Genomic DNA, 19,625 nt, shown 5'->3' with positions numbered 1-19,625 from the left:
CTGGCAGATTTTATTTTCTTGGACTCCAAAATCACTGTGGACAGTGACTGCAGCCATGAAATTAAAAGACGCTTGTTCCTTGCAGGGAAAACTATGACAAACAGACACCATATTAAAAAGCAGAGACATCCACTTTGCCGACAAAGGTCTGTATAGTCAAAGCTATGGTTTTCCCAGTAGTCATGCACAGATGTGAGAGCTGGACCATAAAGAAGGCTGAGCACCTAGAACTGATGGTTTCAAGCTGAGACGCTGAAGAAGACTCTTGAGAGTCCCTTGGGCTGAAAGGAGATCAAACCAGTCAATTCTACAGGAAATCAACCCTGAATATTCATTGGAAGGACTGATACTGAAGCTGAAGCTCTAGTACTTTGGCCACCTGATGCGAAGAGCCAACTCATTGGAAAAGACCCTGATGCTGGGAAAGATTGAAGGCAGGAGGAGAAGGGGATGACAAAGGATGAGATGGTTGGATGGCATTACCGACTCAATGGACGTGAGTCTGAGCAAACTCCGGGAGACAGTGAAGGACAGGAAAGTCTGGCATACTGCAGTCCATGGGGTCACAGAGTCAGACACACCTAGCAACTGAACAATAACAACTACATACATAGAAAAGAGCTAAATTCCTTAACTTGGAATATCTGCTTTTCTTTAATTAAAAATAATCTTTTGAAGTTCAGACTACCTGCCCTTTGTTGCAAATTTCTATATAACATGGCACACACCCCTCGCCACCTTGGTGGAGTTCTCTCAGGGTTACTTGAGATGCAGACACCCAGGCTTCCTGCCAAATAAAACAGAATTCTCAACTTTCAGGTTGTGAATATCCTGTAAGTCCACAGGAGGGAGGGGAGAGGGGAAGCAGAGAGAAAGGCGGATGTATTCTCAGAATGTCTAGACGCAGAAGCAGGAAACACACACCCGGCCACTCCAGCAGGTGTCAGGTGGGCAAGCAGCAAGTCCCCAGAGCAAGAGGTTGAAAGAGGGAGCCTGAGTCACCCCCACCCACCCTCCCAGGGGTGGATGAGCCTTTAGGAAAGCCCCCTGGCATAAGTTTGGTTGATGAGCCTGGCTATACCAAGCCTATGGATACCGGGCCTGGATATAGACCCAGAACTGCCATGGGTTCAAGGGCATGGCCTTCTGAGTGCAGCAGGCTAATTAGGCCACCCCACCCCCACCCTATCAGACAAGTCCGACTGGAGTGTAGGCTGAAACCAAGCATCAAGCTCAAGGGAACCAGCTGGCCTCTTGGCCTCAGTTTTCAGGTTATGTTGAGTGTGGCCAGAGCTGGTGCAGTCCCTGCTCCCCAGACCTGAGGCCCAGAAGGAAACTAACCAAGAGCCACGGCCTACAGCATGTCCCTGGGCCCCAGCACTGTGTAGTTCCCAAGGATGGCATCACACCTGAACTGTGACATCTCAGGACACACAGCGCCTCACCTTCAGCGTCTAAGGAAAAAGCCCCAGAAGCCTCTCCAAGTTGATCCGTCCCACTCTCCTGTCACCTGGACATCACAGAAGACCACAGAAGAAGCAGATCCCTGGCAGAACTCTGCACACACAGCCCACTCACCAGACAATCACATACATTCACATCCACGCATAATCACATGGTGCCCAGGGTACCCCGGCCCTGCCCAGAGGACTGGGCCGCTCTTACAGGGTCCCTCTTCCCACCCTGCCCCATCCTGACCACCCTGCCATCCTGCCTCAGCCCCTCCCTCTTGCCATCTCTCTCCGCGGATGTATGGTTAAGAAGACACTTCTCCTGTGCCCTACCCCCACCCCCCAACCCCGTCACCACAAACGTCACCCAGAAAGGGTGCAAGGAAAAAAAAAAAAAAACAAAACAGCTCCAACAGGAAATGTGCTGCGAAAGTAAGAAGTATGACTCCTGGGGAGGCTCCACCTGGCAGCCCCAGTGCAGGCAGGCAGGCGGTTCGGGTCTCCATCCCCACCAGGGACAAGCAGGAGCAGGGCGGGGGCAACGGCAGAAGCTGGCCTGGCTCACAGGCCCGGGAGGCGTCAGGCCAGGCCAGAGCCGCACACCGGGGATGCTCCATGAACGGTTGTTGAAGGAAAGGCAGTTAATGGCACCGGAGACAGAACACCAGAAAGCCAGTGACGCCAAACCCAGGAGAGCCCGCTTCACTAAGGATGGCCGGGGGCCTCTGGGCTCCGCTGGGAGGGTCAGGTTTGGCTGGCTTTGGGACCCAACCCACCCCAGCCGGCTGCAGCGGAGCACCCAGGAGGCTCATGAGTCCTCCCGGGCGGAGGGTTTAGACGCCGGTGCGGCCGGGATCTCCAGCCGGTCCGCACTGTGGTGCACAACCACCGCCCCGAAACCCCCTCCTCCACCCCTGGATCCTCATCCTGTCACCTCCCCCCACCATGGGACGGCTGACGGCCGGCGCGGGGAAGGCCTCCTATCAGCCTCCTGGCCGCCCGCACCCGACTCTGAAAAAGGGGTTCTGGGCACCGCCGCCTCGGCCTCCTTGGCCGCCTCCCCTCCCCCGTGTTCCACCGGAAAAGTGTCGGGCCACCTGTGGGCCTCCCCCACCCCTGCCCGGGCTGCCGGGAGTGCGCGCAACGCCCCCGCCCCCTCCCGGGGGGACCAGACTGAACCGCGGCGGCTGGCGCTGCGCTGGGGAGCGGGGCCGGCGGGCGGGGCCTGGGCCGCAAGCCGCGCCTCTCGCGCTCGAGCGCCGCCTCTCCGGCCGGGACTGAGGGCTGCTGCGGGCTCCCGCTCCTGGGCAGTTTGGGCTGCGCCGCCAGGCCGGGGACCTGCGTCCGCTGGCGGTAAGTTAGGGCCCGGCCGACCCCGGCGGGCGTAGGCGCGGGTATGGGGCCCTCCCCGGCGCGGAGGGGGAGCGGGCGAGTGGGGCGCTGGGCAGGCGGGAGGAACCTGCGGGAGGGAGGCTGGGGGTCGGGGTTGCGAGCAGCCCGGCCCCAGGGCTCGCCTGCCCGCCTGGCCTCCCCGCTCCCCGGCCCTCCCCAATATTTCCGATGGACGAAGGCGGGAGAGCACGGAGACTGCAGCGGGCGCCCTCCGGGGCTGGGTAGTCCAGGGTTGCGCAGGCGCCGGGGGCCCATCGCCCAACTCTAGGTTCCCCCACGACCCCTCACGTGGAAACTGGGGAGAGTCAGCCTTCCAGACTTGAGAGAGCTGGGATCTTGGCGGCTGGCAGGAAGGAGAGAGTTAATAGCCCCGGAGGGTGACCACGGGACGGGAGCCTGCCACTGGAAGAGGTGAAAGCACCTTGCTTGGCATAAATTATGCAAGCACTGGAGATGCCTAGGAGCCCACTCCCTGCGCTGGGCCGCCCTTCCTTCCCTGGGGCCCAGGACCAGCTCCTACCTCTCTTGCCGGCTCAGAGTGCCAGGCTTCGCCAGAGGTCAGCCCGGTCCGTGCGCCTGGCAGAGAAGTGCACAGTCCGCGATTGGCCGAACCCCACCCCCCCCAAACCCACTGGCTCCTCTCAGGGCTCCCTTCCGCTTGACCCCACTAGTGTGGATGCGTTAGTGTCCAATGCCTGGACTCAGCCTGCTTGCGGGGAGGAGGAACCTGGCAGCAGTCAGTGATGATGCTGGCCGTGCCAGCCGGGGCCGGCGGCTGTGGGCACCAGAACTTCCTTCAGGACCGCTCGGAGCTCCTCCGGCGGGATTCTCACTTTATGGAGGAGGAGACCGAGACTCCTTCCTCCCTGAACTGCCTGCATCCGGGCACAGGCCCCAGGGGGGCTTGGCGCTGTTCTTGGACATCTGCGGCTCCTTCTCTGTGCCCCAGGACGTCAGGCCTTGCCCAGAGCTGGGCATGAGAGACCTGAAGCCCATTCTCCGGGTCTTCGCCAGCCCCTCCCAAAATCTGTCTTCTCCTTGGCATTCTCCTTCCTCCCAGTGCCTAGGAACTAGTGCCCTCCCCCACCCACAGCTCTCCCCTGCAGAAAGCACCAGACTGCTCCTCCCACACCATGCCTGAAACAGAAGTCCAGAACCCCAGCTGGTCGCATTCTGAGAGCTTTCTCCACCCCCTGCTAAGGATCTTTGCCCAAAGGAGTGTTCTGGCCAGCCCCCAGGGGCTCACCCCCGTCCGCCTGAGCCTGGGCCTATTCCCACTGGGGTGACTGGTGGCACACTGCTGGGTCCCCCTGAGCCCCCCTCCAGCCACCAAGAGCAGCAGATGCTTCTGGGGTCCTTGTCTTCAGTGCTGCCCCTGGACAAATGGGAGAGCCCTGAACAGGCTCCCCCAGCACAGAACTCGAGAAATTGATAAGAGACCAGACGAAAATTCCAAACAAGCCTTTATAGGTGCTGAAACTGCAGCACAAGGAAGCAAAAGCAAGAAGCAGGTACCCTCACCCACTCCTGGAGAGGAGCTGCTTCCGTCCTGAAATGGAGAGACAACAGGGGCGGGTCTGTGGAGGGAAGCTGGAGGTGTAGTTTAGGTGGTCGGTCCCACTGCTCGGTGGTGCTGTGGGGGGGTCCTGAGCACCGCCCTGCTTGTTCTCCCAGCACCTCAAAAATGTAGTTTGTTTGTGACTTCTTGTATCCTTTTGCCCAAGGTGTGCATAGGCATTGTTATTTTTAGTCACTTACAGTTTCTTTGTATTGTGTTGCTCACTGGGACGTTTGTCCAGGTGCAAGCATTCTGGTAGAGGATCCCAGGTCCTAGCCTGTCTCACCCACGCTGCCAGGTCCACAGGCAGGGCCCACTCCCTTGGCCTGCCTTTCTGGGAGATTCTGAAAACCCTAATGAGTTCCCTTATCTGACCTCTAGCCCTCCTCCCCCAGCAACAAGTGCCACAGACTTGGGGAAGGGTCTCAGCCAGGAGTCTGCGCTGAGTGAGAGGTGGGTTCAGAATGGAGCAGAAAGACCATCTGCACTCTGGCCTTGTTTCTGGCACCTCCCACCCCCCCATCTACAAAGTGGGGTTGCCAACTGTTCCCCCAGGACCAACAGCTCGGACCCCATTGGGAGAAGCAAGGCCCGCCCCCCAGCACGCCATCTCATTGGAACAAGGCTGACTGCAGCTTCCTGAGAGCCCAGCCAGACGCCTGTCCCTCCAGAATGAAGGTCTTTCTGCCGTTGCTGCTGGCTGCCCTCCTGGGCGTGGAGCGAGGTGAGGTGCCCCGGGCCCCGGGCCTCCAAGCTGGCTGTGGCCGTGTCACTGGTGCCACTCACTGCCTCCCCTGCCCCGACACTTGGACATTGCTGGAACCCCTCCAGGGCCAGGGTCTGGTGTCCTTGTCCTTCCAGGTCTCCAGCCTGGGCCCCACGTACCATAGGGGCCCCATCAGTGCCTGCGCAAGAGGGGGTGTCCTCAAGCCTCTGGGTCGGGGCCGGGAGGGGGCACCGGAGGACTCCCCGGCATGAGACTGCATCCCTCCCCTGCAGCCCACTCCCTGGTGTGCTTCACCTGCCAGAATGTGCAAAGCAACTGGTATTGCCTGAAGCCGACCATCTGCTCCAACACTGACAGTTACTGTGTGACGGTCTCTGCATCCGCTGGCCTCAGTGAGTGCGGGTGCTGGGTGGCCAGGCTCACCCCCAAGCCCCCCGACCCCTCCTCCACTCACAGTCTCGTTTCTGGTGGCACAGAGAACGTGGTGGACTTGGGCTACTCCCTGTACAAGTTCTGCTCCCCGATCTGCGGCTCCACAAGCCTCAACTTCGGCGTGGCGTCCATGGATACGTCCTGCTGCCAGAGCTTCCTGTGCAACATCAGCGCGGCGGGCCGCGGGCCTCGGGCCAGCACCCTGGTGCTGGGCCTGGGGCTCCTGCTCAGCCTGCTGGTGGCTCTGCTGCGGTTTGGACCCTGACTGCCCAGCCCCGGCTCCCAAAACTCAGGAAGGAAGGAAAGCCCAGACCCAAGAGGATCTCAAAGCCGCCGCCTCTGACTCCTCACCCTGCTAGTCCCACCTTCTCAGCCCTGGGTCCCCACAGGCAGGCCTGGCCCCCTGTACCCACACCTGTCAGCTCCCCCTACCTCCAGGTCAGCCTTGCCACGGGGACCTGGGAACGGAGCCTGAGGATTCGGGAGTCAGAACCGAGTCCCAGGGACATGCTGAGAGGGGGCTCCTAATCCCAGGCCCTCCCTGCCCCCAAGTGCAGAAGATGTGCCGTGTAGACAGGTGTGTGGTCCATGTGCCCAGCTGGGCGTGTGTGAGTGTGTTTGGGGGAGGGGTGGGGGTCAGAAGCGTGTCTGGAGCCCCAAGCACCAGCACAGAGCCCCAGTCCCTGGTATCTCTGCACATGTCCTTGTATTTCACTCACTTAGAGGGTGGCCTTTGGGGAGACGGCTTCCCCTGTTCCCAGGTCTAGGCTACTGACCCAGGAATCTGTTCCTGCCCCAGATCCCACAGCTGCCCACCCCCTCCCTCCACCCCACACTCCTGCTGCTTCGCTGCCTCAAATAAACATGTTTCCACCTTTTCTGGCTCTGCTGTGGCCCTCAGCCTGAGACCACCCCTCCCGTCGGGGTCCTAGTGAGGGGGGCAGCAGAGCTCCAGAGCCTCAGGTGTAGAGGGATCTGACGGTTCCCTGTGATGGGGCCCCACCCTGAAGCCCACTTGGAGGCCCTGGGGGAGCCGGGTCACCCAAGTTCACAGCTAGCTGCCCTCAGCTGGGTGGGATCATTTGATCCTCAGGACAGGACTGGAGTGGACAGGGAGACTGGGGCAGGGCAAGGGAGGTGGTAGCCCAGTTCTAGGTAGGAGGCAGGACCCTGCAAAGGGAGGGATGGGATTGGAAGGGAGGAGACAGCCCCGTACTTTCTGGGACTTGGGCAGGGCTATCTGGGCCAGTCGGGCTGCAAAGGACACACAGCATGGACGGGTGGGGGGAGGCACACAGGAGCTGAGTAAGGGGGAGCAAGGCCCCTGTCCCAAGGGCGTGTGGGAGGGACTCCCCTGCAGAAGGGTTGAGGTGCTGCTCCCTGGGCGGCAGCCCTCCCTGCTCATGCCTACTCCCCGGCAAGCCCCACTGTGGTCTTCGGCCAGCCTTGGACCTCCAGGGTCTGCAGTGGGGCCTGAGTTCTAAGCCAAGGGGATTCTTTGATTAGGCTGGTGGCCCAGGAGCAGTGGATCCAGGACTGCAGGGTGGCGGGAGTGAGCGCAGCAGAGCTTGGCCTGGGCCGGCCAGAAGCTCCTATGTGCTTGGGTCCAAAGTCCAAGGACCACTGTGCAGCAGGGCAGGGCAGTGGTCACTGCAGGGCTCGGATTCTGGCCCATGTCCTGGGCCCTGGTCACAGGGGCAGGTGAGCAGCTCAGCACAGACGGGCCCTATGACGCCCACGAGGGCAGTGTCCTCGTTGCCACCAAGGAAGACTCCAGCCAACACTTGAGGTTGAGCACCAAGGCGATGATAGAGCTCCAGGGAAGGGCAGGAGGAGTCTGCCCTGAGAAATCGGGGTGGTCCAGCAGGATGGGGAGGGGAAGGAGATCCAGGCCCAGCCTATGTATTGTGGAAGGATCTAGAAGCACATTACAGCAGTCTGGTCGAGACTGGGGTGATAAAAATATTGAGATTCATTTAGGGGTCAGACCAGCATTAAAAACCAAAACAAGAAACAAAGGAGAAAAAATCAGAGTGTCCTCCAGGAATGCTGGTTACCCCTGGAGTCCTGAGTCCTAAAAGCAGAAAGCTCAAGGACTTCCCTGGTGGTTCAGTGGTGGAGACTGCACATGACTGCAAGGGGCATGGGTTTGATCCTTGGTTGGGGAACCAAGATTTCACATGCTACGCGGTGCGGCCAAAAAAAAAGCAAAACCAGAATACTGCTCCCCACGAGTCCAGTTCCACAAGGATTAAATTGCAGCCCATTGCAGCCATCCAGTGGGGAGAACAGGAAGAAGCCTTCTGTGTTTTGGACGTGCGCCCCTAGACAGCTGAGATGTGGGTCTAAAGAAAAATTTCAATGACCCCCAATTCTTGCATCTTCCCATACATCAGTTCAGTTCAGTCGCTCAGTAGTGTCCGAGTCTTTGCGACCCCATGAATCACAGCACACAAGGCCTGCCTGTCCATCACCAACTCCTGGAGTTCACCCAGACTCACGTCCATCAAGTCAGTGATGCCATCCAGCCATCTTATCCTCTGTCGTCCCCTTCTCCTCCTGCCCCCAATCCCTCCCAGCATCAGAGTCTTCCAATGAGTCAACTCTTCACATGAGGTGGCCAAAGTACTGGAGTTTCAGCTTTAGCATCATTCCTTCCAAAGAAATCCCAGGGCTGATCTCCTTCAGAATGGACTGGTTGGATCTCCTTGCAGTCCAAGGGACTCTCAAGAGTCTTCTCCAACACCACAGTTCAAAAGCATCAATTCTTCGGGCTCAGCCTTCTTCACAGTCCAACTCTCACATCCATACATGACCACTGGAAAAACCATAGCCTTGGCTAGACGGACCTTTGTTGGCAAAGTAATGTCTCTGTTTTTGAATACGCTATCTAGGTTGGTCATAACTTTCCTTCCAAGGAGTAAGCGTCTTTTAATTTCATGGCTGCAGTCACCATCTGCAGTGATTTTGGAGCCCAAAAAAATAAAGTCTGACACTGTTTCCACTGTTTCCCCATCTATTTCCCATGAAGTGATGGGACCGGATGCCATGATCTTCGTTTTCTGAATGTTGAGCTTTAAGCCAACTTTTTCACTCTCCACTTTCACTTTCATCAAGAGGCTTTTTAGTTCCTCTTTACTTTCTGCCATAAGGGTAGTGTCATCTGCATACCTGAGGTTATTGATATTTCTCCCGGCAATCTTGATTCCAGCTTGTGCTACTTCCCATACATAGAAAGCACTAAAATCATTAACATGAGATGTCTGTCTTTTGTGGTTAGCTGTAAGCTACCTGGTGCGAAGAGCCGACTCGTTGGGGAGGCCCCTAATGCTGGGAAAGATTGAGGGCAGGAAAAGGGGATGACAGAGGACGAGATGGTTGGATGGCATCACCGACTCATTGGATGAGCTCCGGGAGATAGTGAAGGACGGGTGTGAGGGTCACAGGCAGGAAGTCCGGGGGCCTGGAGGAAATAGGCCCCAAGTGTCAGACATTTTCATCTCTCTCTTAAGCAGCAGGAGGAAACAAACCACAAGTGTCAATTTTTCCCTTCTCTGTACAAAATTAAAAGGGGGTTTATTTTTAAATTCTGTGTTGCCATGATGATACCTGGTTCCAACTGAACTGAACTTTTCTCAAACCTTGAGCTAACCAATGCTTTTTCTTATGGAAATGTTTTCCTTAAGCTATGTTAAGCTATGTTAATAAACTATGTATTTACCCTAGACTCTCTTCGAATCAGTTCCACCTAAGACTCAGAACCAATAATGACTCAACAAACCAGTATGTTTTACTCATACAAATGTTCTCCTAATCTATGTTAATGAAACCATATATTTGTATGGAAATCTGCCTTTCTTCAAGATTCGTATCAATCATTTAATGGCCCGGGATGACTCACCTGGTGGCAATGTTATCTCAATGCACGTTGTGGGTGAGGGGCCTGGTGCCACTCTCCGAGTTTTGAGACATTTCCTTTCTCTAATTAGCAGCCTGCTAGTAGGTATACGTAAAAGGCAATGGCAGCCCACTCCACTGTGCTTGCCTGGAGCATCCGATGGACAGAGGAGCCTGGCGGTCTACAGTCTGTGGGTTGCAAACAGTCAGACACGACTGAGTGACTGAACAACAACACTTGACTACCTGTATTTACCAATCAAAAAAATTCATGTAGATCCTACTTCTCCTCTACCTTTTCAGAACATTTCCTCAGAGCTACTGAGAGGCCATCTCCCAGGATAGAGTCCTCAGCAAAGTCCCAGAAAAAGACTGAAACTGTGTAAACAGGTAGGTTAGGGAGTCCCTGGAGAAAGAGTCAGGAATGGCTTTCCTGACATAAGAAAAGCCATTTTGTGATCTAAGCCTGGCCACAGCGCTTGTCCTTGAACATGGTCAGTAATCAGTGATCTTCAGGGGACAAAGGGATGCTGGGACAGAGGAAAAGCAGGCAAACAAGAGTGCAGTGATAATACACATACAAATACAGGGTCCTGGTTCCTCCTCGGGGGAAATACATGATAATATGTCTTTGAGTTCTGTAGGGCTTCCCAGGTCCCACTAGTGGTAAACAACCCACTTGCCAATGCAGGAGATGTAAGAGATTCAGGTTCTATCCTTGGGTTAGGAAGATCCCCTGGAGAAGGGTATGGCAACCCACTCCTGCATTCTTGCCTGGAGAATCCCATGGGCAGAGGAGTCTAGTGGGCTACAGTCCACAGGGTCCCAAAGAGTCCGACACGACTGAGCGACTAACACTTTCACTTTGGGCTATATCATCCTTTTAAAGCTTGTGCCCTGCCCACTTCCCTCCTGTTTTGAGACCAGCAAGGCTGGGCAGTGGTGGTGACAGGGACAGAGTGAAGAAATGAAGCAGGTGATTAAATAGTTACTCCCACTAAGGGGTCATAAGTAAAGGAAAAAGTATGGGAGACCTCTGTAAGTTAATGATCACTCAAGAAAGCAGGCTTGCTTAGCAAAAAACCACACAACAGAAACACAAGGCATGTCCCCAAACAATGGTGAAATGAGACTCACATCCTGTTAAATCGACTTTAAAACAATGCGCAACGTGAGAGTTTCAAGTGAAGTTTTATTTGGGGCAAAATGAGGACTGCACCCCAGGAGACAGCACCTCAGAGAGCTCTGAGAGACTGCTCCAAAGAGGCAGGTGGGGAAAGATCAATATATATGTGATTTTGGTGAAAGGGAGTTCCTGCAATCAAGCACATATTTTTGCAGGTTTCGCTAGTCATGAGAAGCAGATGTCACCATAAGGGAATTTAGTGCTTTTCCAGATATGAGGAGATGCAAGAATTGGGTTGATAATATCAGCTCCTGAAAACATCTTACTGAAGAAGTGCCAATTTCCCGAGGGTACAGAATGCCTCATTCTTGATCTCCAATGTAAACTCCTTCAGGGAGTGTTGGAGGTCAGCAGCCGCAGCAGCACATGCTTCAATCCTTGGAGACGGCAAGTGCCAATTTGTAGTTGACAGTGACCGCCTTTTTGGCCTTTTTGCACATTTCCATAGCACCAGGACAATCCCAGTTCAACGATGTAGAAACAAGAAGACTTCCCTGCCAGACGTGGAGGAGGAGCTGATGAGGAAAGTTGGACATCTACTCAAGAATGAGTAAGAAGATGGTCTTTTTTCCCTTCCCAACTTCTTCTACATTATAAACAATGTAGCCCACCCAGCTCTGATGGCAGTGCCCCGCCCAGTGGCCCACACTAACAAGCCTTTGCCCTTCCTGTCCCTCTGCCTCCCGCTGGATTCTTTCTGCACTGAAGACCCCACACTCGACTGAGTCCTGAAACACAGGCCAGGCCAGAGGAAGATGCCCAGCTGGACGTGACCATCACAGTCAGGGGACACCGGGAGCCCAGGGGCAGACGGCAGTGGAAGGACAGCTGTGTAACCGACGCTCTATTCCCACGCATGCTAACCTCAGCTTTCATCTCTGTGCAGACTATTTTGCAGGTGATAATAGTCTGTTATTACTCTACCCACAACTACACAGCGAGATGAAAAGCAGGGCTCAGAGCCTCGAAGCCTCCTGGTGACTGTGACCCTTGGAGACCTCCTGGGAGCAGCTGACGGTTCTCTCGATTCCTGCTGCCCCTCCCCTGTGTTGGGGGAGGCTAGGTAGCCCAGACTCTGCAGGAGCAGAGGGAGGCTGCGTGGGGCTGGGCGGGGCAGGGGCGGGAGGAGGTGCACAGGGCTTTGAGTTTCCATTTCCCACAGCCCGAGAGAGGGCAGGTGGGAAGGGGAGGGGCAAGGGAGCCCCAGGAGCGGAAGGGGAGGGGAGGGGAAAGGGGGGCATCTCCCGTGCTCTGCTCAGGACTCTCTCTCCGCCACCCCACCCCCACCGGCATCTGCCCAGGCGCAGCGCTGTCCAGTCCAGGCACACTCTGGTCGGGTGTCCAGATTCCCCAGTCTCAGCGCCCAGGAACCCGTGTGATGCCTGCGTTTCCCTGCGGCCAAACTCAGCTCCGTCCGGTCCGGCCCCGCCCCCTCGCCTGCCCCTCCCAGGGAGTCCTGAACCCGCTGGCCCAGGGAGGCGGACAGTCCTGCCCAGCATCTGGCTTCCTCCCATTATGCCTGTTTGGTGCCCACGGCCCAAGCCAGGGAGGACTCGGCGCCCCCTCCTCCCCAATCTTAGCATCACCTGCATTGCCTTGCTGCTGCTCACCTGTGACTTCCAAGGGCCCAACCCACTGGCTAGGGCCTCTCACTCGCGGGCTGTCTCATGACCCTGGATGTCCAGCAGCTATGGCTGGACCTGCCTTTGCTCTGCCCTAGCTTTCAGAGTTCCTCTGGTCCCTGCCTGGCTCCCCTCGGTCTGGTGCAGGCAGGGTGGGACACACCAGACCGTCCCCTGGGCTGGTGACTGAGCCACAGCATAGTGGGACTCCCCTCTCTGAGCCCCGACCACGGGCACTTTCTAGGACCCCTGAACAAAAAGGAAATAACCTCAGCAGAAAAGACCCTGATGCTTGGAAGGACTGAAGGCAGGAGGAGAAGGAGACGACAGAGGATGAGATGGTTGGATGGCATCACCAACTCAGTGCACATGAGCTCGAGCCGGCTCCAGGAGTTGGTGATGGACAAGGAAGCCTGCGGTGCTGCAGTCCATGGGGTCTCAAAGAGTCGCACACGACTGAGGGACTGAACAACAAGAAACCTGAGCAGAGGGTGCACTGTGGGAGGACAGCCCCCTGGAGAAACCTGTGACAGTCCTGGGGAGGAACGCATTTAAGGTCTGGGTGCCAAGTGCGGATGAGGGGTGCGCTAGGTATGGGAGCTGCTGGGACATGGGTTAGCCCGAAGGTCCATCGAAGTAATGTCGCTGCTTTTTAATATGCTGTCTAGGTTGGCCATAGTGAAGGAGGAAACAGACAGATCTGGACTCCATCTTAGGCCAGGCTGCGAACATTAGGCTACACGCATGGTCACCCTCCCAATGGACTCTGAACTTTGTGCCCGGTGTCTATAGAAATGGCATGCCAGGGACTCGCCTGGTGGTCCGGGGGCTAGGCGTCTGGGCTTCCAGTGCAGGCGGCACAGGTTTGATCCCAGGTCCGGGAGCTAAGACCCCACATGTTGCGCAGTGTGGCCAATAAATAAATAAAATTTTAAAAAAGAAAAAAAGAAATGGCATACCAATGGAAAACCAGACCCCCGGATAAAAGAGCCTCAGGACTTGTACTTGGACTCTCTGTTGCCTAAAAGAATATCCTAATTATCTCTGTAACAGAACAAAGTGGTAAATTCCATTATGTTTATTGGGATATGACCACAGGCCTATTGGTAAATGTCCACTCTTTATCTAGTCTTGTGACACATGAATCATGGGTTAACTTTGATCGTATCTCTCTTTAACCTTGTCCAGACTAGTTTCAAGGAATTTGGGGAGGTGGGTTTGGGCACGTACACTTAGGGTATATAAGATTTTCACAAAAACTGGTCGGGGTCCTTGGCTAAGAGGAGATTCTGCCTTGGGCCCGCTGGTGTGATAAACTGCACTCCACCATTTGCATTGTCCTTCTGAGTGAGTTTGTTTCCCGGAACGCATGGCTACAACATTTGGTGCATTGGCCGGGAAACTCCTCACTTTGAGGAGACAAGTCCCATTTGAGACTATTCTGAGGCCTTGCAGCTTGAATCTTCTAGAGGGGGGAAGACGCCTCGCCCTTCTGGAAGGATTCTGGATCTCAACGGCCGGACCTTTCACGTTAGCAGGTAGTGGATGGCAGCAGGGAAACTGAGCACTCAGGTGAGGAGGAACCCACCCGGCAGGGTGGAAGAGGGGGCCTGATCACCCCCCTGGGAGGGACTAGAAGGAGCACGGACCCACAGGGACCTGGAATAGGCAGAGGGCGATTGCTTGGTACACAGGGCCACGAGTGTGCTAGGGCTTAGGAAGGGAATTTGCAAAGGTAATTTAGGAGGTGTGTCCACGCCATCTCAGGGAAAATTATTACCAGCGATAGCCAGGGGATTTTTAGAATAGGAAACTTTTCCTTGTATGCTCATATTCTGCCCTCCCGCAGGACGTGTCCCGTCTGCTGTGAGATTCTTGACCCCCTCGGAATTCTCAGGCTAGAAGGAGGGGGATACATAAGTGAGCATGAATTGGCTTTTCCGGAGACGGCCTGGGACATGGGATATTTAACCCATCTATGTTTTCATCCGCACCTGATCAAGACCACCAAGGCAGAACGGACTTTAAGGGAGAAATAGTCGTGGACCACATGGTGTTCTGGTTCGGCCTTGCTGACTGGCAGGTGAAGACACGCCGATCCCCCTTCTCCCTCTGGGATCTGGCAGGATTTGGACAAGGATGACCTGCCTCTCCCCCGTACTGGATGCACCCACGGGCCCTGTGCTCCACCAGGACCGGAGGCCACCTTAATGCCCAATCCAGGGCCAGGTGAAGTTCCTGCAGCAGCCGCGGCTCCTCCGCCAGCTCTCCTAGAGGTCGTAGAGCCTCCACCTCGGCGGACTCCGATCCTGGTGGCAGAAGCCTCTGACCAACACTTCCAGGATCCGGCTCCAGCCGAGCCGCCCAAGTTATACCCTCCTCTCCCGGTGAGTACTGACAGGCAGGGGAGGGAGACCTTGGAATTAAGCAGAGCCTGCGCTCTGCCAGAGAGCCAGAGGGAACAAAAGAGAACACACAAGAGATTTGCAATGCTAGCTGCTGCTCTGGGAAAGTCAATCTCGGGCCCTCTGGAAAACCTCCTCTGCCCCAGGGACAGGACAGTCCTTCAACCGGTCCCAACGGAGGCCCTGGGCCCCGTTACAGCCAAACCAGTGTGCCTGGTGCTGAGGTTTTGCCCACTGGAAGAATGAATGCCCTAAGGCAAGGAAGGAAGCTCCCGCAGCTGTGGGGCTTGCTGACTTGGAAAGTAAATAGGGCTGCCGTCCCCGAGAGCCCATGGTAACCTTAAAAGTGGGGGACCAAAACATTGACTTCATGGTGGATACAGGAGCAGAACTGTCGGTAGTAACAAAACCCGTGGCACCACTGTCCGCAAAGACTACTGCTGTAACTGGGGTATCGGGAGAAGAGATGATTAAATCGGTTTGCCAGCCCAGAAAATGTCATATGGCGGGGGCGGGAGGGGCACCAAGTGATTCATGAATTCCTCTACATTCCTGGGTGCCCAGTACGCCTGTTGGGAAGAGACTTGCTCTCCAAACTAGGAGCACAAGTGACTTTCTCCCCTGAGGAGAGGCCCACCTTCCGGATGAACACTGTGACTTATTTGCTCTCTCAGTACCACCCCAAGATGAGTGGAGGTTGCATGAGCTTCCAAGGGAAGAACTGGGTGGGCCGGAAGAGCATGATAGAGAACTAACTCAATTATTCCTTGAGGTCTGGGCGGAAGACACCCCCCCCTCCCCCGAGGCTGGCTAAACATCAAGCCCCAGTGAAAGTAGAACTCAAACAAGGCACCATCCCGGTTAGAAAGCGCCAGTACCCGCTACCGATAGAGGCCTGGGCCAGCATACTACCCCACATCAATAGATTGAAACAAGTGGGCATTCTAGTACAGTGCCAGTCAGCTTGGAATACTCCGATCCTGCCAGTCAGAAAGGAAGGAGGACAGGACTATAGGCCTGTACAGGATCTCAGGCGAGTCAACCAGGCTACTGTGACTTTACACCCCACTGTTCCAAACCCCTACACCTTACTTAGCCTCCTCCCACCAAGGACTAAAGTTTATACTCGCCTAGACCTCAAGGATGCCTTCTTCTGCTTACACCTTGCCCCAGCCCATCTTTGCCTTTGAATGGGAAGATCCAGTCGGGGGCACCAAACAATAGCTCACCTGGACTCCCCCACAAGGGTTTAAGAACTCCCCAGCCATCTTTGGGGAAGCCTTGGCTTCTGACCTGAACTCATTCCATCCAAAAGAGTATGGATCTTGGCTCCTACAATACGTGGATGACCTGCTGCTGGCTGCCAAGACCAAGGAAAAATGTTGGGAAGGGACAAAAACACTGCTCCAGCTGCTGATGGAAGCAGGTTGCTGCTGCTGCTAAGTCACTTCAGTTGTATCCGACTCTGTGCGACCCCATAGACGGCAGCCCACCAGGCTCACCCATCCTTGGGATTCTCCAGGTAATAACACTGGAGTGGGTTACTGGGTGTCAAAGAAGAAGGCACAGATCTACAAGGAGGAGGTAAGGTATCTGGGGTTTGTTTTAAAGAAGAACACAAGGGTCCAGACCCTAGTTGGGTCCTGTATACTGATGGCACTAGCCTGATAAAACAAGGACAGTGGCTGTCAGGTTAGCCAAAGGGGAAGGGGCCATCCAGACTGAAAAGGGATGGTAGGAATTGCCAAGTGGCAAATTATTGGTCCCGGAGGAGCTGGCACACACTCTGGTAAGCCAAACACACCAAGCGACCCACCTAGGCCATGCCGCCTGCCCACAGGTCAATGCTGCCTCTCGGCACAGACAAAAACCTCCGGGTATTCAGCTGAAAGGCACGCTGCCCTTTGAACACCTGGGAGTGGACTTCACCGACACGAAACCTCACCGACACTACCATTGCCTGCTGGTCGTGGTATGTACATTCTTGGGATGGGTAGGAGCTTTTCGTATTTGGACTGAAAGAACATCAGAAGTAGCCCAGTGCCTGCTTAGCGAAATAGTTCCCAGATTTGGATTTCCTACCAGTATTGGATCAGACAATGGCCTGGCTTTTGTAGCTGACTCCATGGGGTCACTGAGGGTCGGACATGACTGAGCGACTTCACTTTCACTTTTCATTTTCATGCATTGGAGAAGGAAATGGCAACCCATTCCAGTGTTCTTGCCTGGAGACTCCCAGGGTCGGGGGAGCCTGGTGGACTGCCGTCTATGGGGTCGCACAGAGTCGGACACGACTGAAGCGACTTAGCAGCAGCAGCAGCAGTAGTACAAGTAAACAAAAGTTTAAACGTAAAATGGAAACTGCACACTGCATATAGGCCCAGAGTTCTGAGACGGTGGAATGAACCAACCGGACACTTAAAGAGACTCTCCAAGTGGATCATAGAAACTGATTGCTCCTGGGTGGACTTGCTTCCAAGGGCTCTGCTCAGACTCAGGATGACCCCACGGTCCCAAGGCTATTCTCCATACGAAACTGTGAATGGGAGGCCCCCTCCCATAATAAAAGAGGTGTCAACAAATTTGCCTCAGGTAAGGGGGGATAGGATTTCACAGAAGACGGAAGTGGTTAAGGTAATAAATTGGGTAACTAAGTTTGTACAAGAAAGGGTGCCGTTCCCCCTTGGGGAACAGATTCATGAGATTAGTGGCTTGATGACCAAGTATGGGTCAAAGATTGGAAACATGATTTACTAGCCCCTTGGTGAAAGGGCCTTTATGTTATTCTAACTACCCCTACTGCAGTTAAAGTTGCAGGTATTGCCCCGTGGATCCATCACACGAGGCTGAAGAGAACATACCACGCAGACCCAAAAACGCTGAGTGGACTGCACAGAGGGACCCCGCTGACCCTCGAAAGACGAAGACCATCCTTAATAAGAAGGAAAAAAAAGATCCTGGATGAGCCCCTTCAGGATGAAGCCACACAATCAACTCCTGCTGCTTGGCCTCATCAACGAGCACATTCCTACGCCAACTTCCACAATACCTCCACTGTTGTGTGGGGTTATGCCTCTGTCTGTGATGGATGGACTTCCCTGGTGGCTGTCACCGCTCCGCCAAGGAGATTTTAAACCACTCTGCTCTTCTCTGGGACACAATCATAACCTCTCCTTGCTCTCTGGGTGTAAGCCAGACCTACAGTCAATAGACTCGGGTCATAGGGTTACATTTGATATAAATGCCAGTGTAACAAAAGCCTAACCTACAACAACCCCTGGTAAATCTACCTTATTTACATGCTAGGTGGACAAGATCTGTGTTTCAATGGTATGAGTATATTGCTGCCTTATTCATACCCTCTATTAGGACAACAGATATTATGATTAAAGTAGAGGCCTTGACTAATTTCACAAAACAGGCCCTCCTAGATAGTACAAAAGCCATCCAAGCCTTAAATGAAGAGCAAATCCAAATAAGAAAAGCAGTCATTCAAAATAGAATGGCTTTGGACATACTCACAGCTCCTCAAGGAGGGACCTAGGCTATAATTAAGGTTGAATGTTGTGTATGCATTCCTGACTTATCTGACAATGTATCAACTGCTTTAGATGACATGAAAAACCAGGTAAAAGCAATGTCAAATGAAAACATTCCTTTCTGGACTTCGGTCCTATCTTGGGTGAAGGGCGATTGGTGGAAAACTATATTTACCATTGTTATAGTTGCCTTGATAGTTCTGCTTTGTGGATCCTGGATTTTACAATGTATTCAATATACCCTTATGAATGATGCTCATAATATGAGTTAAGAGCATCAAGAGAGGGGAATGAAGAAGGAAGCAGACATAGCTGGACTCCATCTTAGGCCAGGCTGTGAACATTAGGCTACACGCATGGTCACCCTCTCAATGGACTCTGAACTTTGTGCCCGGTGTCTATAGAAATGGCATACCAATGGAAAACCAGACCCCCGGATAAAAGAGCCTCAGGACTTGTACTTGGACTCTCCATTGTCTAAAAGAATATGCTAATTATCTCTATATCAGAACAAAGTGGTAAATTCCATTATGTTAATTGGGATATGACCACAGGCCTATTGATAATTGTCCACTGTTAACTACCTAGGCTTTAGGCAAATGAATCACAGGTTAACATTGATTGTATCTTTCTTTTCCTTTGTTCAGACTAGTTTCAGGGAATTTGGAGAGGTGGGTTTGGGCACGTACACTTAGGGTATATAAGGTTTTCACAAAAAACTGGTCGGGGTCCTTGGCTAAGAGGAGACTGCCTTGGACCCACCGGTGTAATAAACTGCACTCCACTATCTGCATTGTCCTTCTGAGTGAGTTTGTTTCCCGGAACGCATAGCTACAGCCAGCATCTTCTAATTTCATGGCTGCAATCACCATCTGCAGTGAATTTGGAGCCTGAGAAAATAATGTCTGTCACTATTTCCATTGTTTCCCCATCTATGTGCTGTGAAGTGATGGGGCTGTCGTGCGAGTATATGCTCCTCGGTTCTGTCTTGTCACAACAAAGATTTGGAGTGATGGACATTAAAGCTCTCCTCTGCATGTCATAGCTCTCAGGTCTTAGACAGACCGTGTTATAGCTCTCAGGTCTTGAATGGACCGTGTTATAGCTCTTAGACAAATCAGTGTTACAGCTCAGTGTTACAGCTCTATTTTATTTAGATAATAGCAGGAAAATCCATCTTCGAGGCGTGAGGGCATGTCGACCTAGAGATGCAAACAGAAGAGCACCCCAGAGCGCGGGGGCGGCATGGGGGGTGGTGGTGGAAAGCTTTGGCTCCTCTTTCTCTCCCCCGGGCCTGTCCTATGTAAATTGGGCCAGCCAGGAGTGTTTGTTTTACCTGAGGTCCTCACTCCAGTCCTCGGACCTTCCTTTGTTCTATTTTCTCGGGCTTTTCTCTTCCTTATCTTTTAGCCACCA

The 19,625-nt window shown here is 54.1% G+C and overlaps 1 protein-coding gene and 1 long non-coding RNA gene across 3 annotated transcripts; both read left to right on the top strand.

The window, feature by feature from the left end:
* Positions 1-2,699: 2,699 nt before the first annotated feature.
* On the top strand, positions 2,700-6,439 carry LY6E (lymphocyte antigen 6 family member E). 2 transcript variants are annotated; one of them, XM_027560683.1, is made up of 4 exons: positions 2,700-2,804; positions 4,957-5,125; positions 5,401-5,520; positions 5,605-6,438. In XM_027560683.1, the coding sequence occupies exons 2-4, from the start codon at positions 5,074-5,076 to the stop codon at positions 5,823-5,825; spliced, it is 393 nt and encodes a 130-aa protein (XP_027416484.1). In that variant the 5' UTR covers positions 2,700-2,804; positions 4,957-5,073; the 3' UTR covers positions 5,826-6,438. The 2 variants fall into 2 exon arrangements, with proteins under 2 accessions (XP_027416484.1, XP_027416486.1); XM_027560685.1 differs by lacking the exon at positions 2,700-2,804 and adding an exon at positions 4,261-4,354 and having other exon boundaries at positions 5,605-6,439.
* Positions 6,440-13,617: 7,178 nt separating this feature from the next.
* Positions 13,618-18,903, top strand: LOC113904040. The gene is made up of 3 exons (XR_003514376.1): positions 13,618-13,837; positions 14,115-14,652; positions 17,476-18,903. It is a non-coding gene; the product is annotated as an uncharacterized LOC113904040 (long non-coding RNA).
* The last annotated feature ends 722 nt before the right edge of the window (positions 18,904-19,625 follow it).

Source organism: Bos indicus x Bos taurus, chromosome 14 (genome assembly GCF_003369695.1).
Source record: "Bos indicus x Bos taurus breed Angus x Brahman F1 hybrid chromosome 14, Bos_hybrid_MaternalHap_v2.0, whole genome shotgun sequence".
NCBI classification, from domain to species: Eukaryota; Metazoa; Chordata; class Mammalia; order Artiodactyla; family Bovidae; genus Bos; species Bos indicus x Bos taurus.
This window is presented reverse-complemented; position numbering and strand designations above follow the sequence as displayed.

Excerpts from the sequence above, each read along its gene's own strand:
- LY6E (XM_027560685.1), top strand. The coding sequence starts at position 5,074 with ATGAAGGTCTTTCTGCCGTTGCTGCTGGCTGCCCTCCTGGGCGTGGAG. Across the intron at positions 5,126-5,400 it reads CCTCCTGGGCGTGGAGCGAG|CCCACTCCCTGGTGTGCTTC; the intron begins GTGAGGTGCCCC and ends CCTCCCCTGCAG. Across the intron at positions 5,521-5,604 it reads CTCTGCATCCGCTGGCCTCA|AGAACGTGGTGGACTTGGGC; the intron begins GTGAGTGCGGGT and ends CTGGTGGCACAG.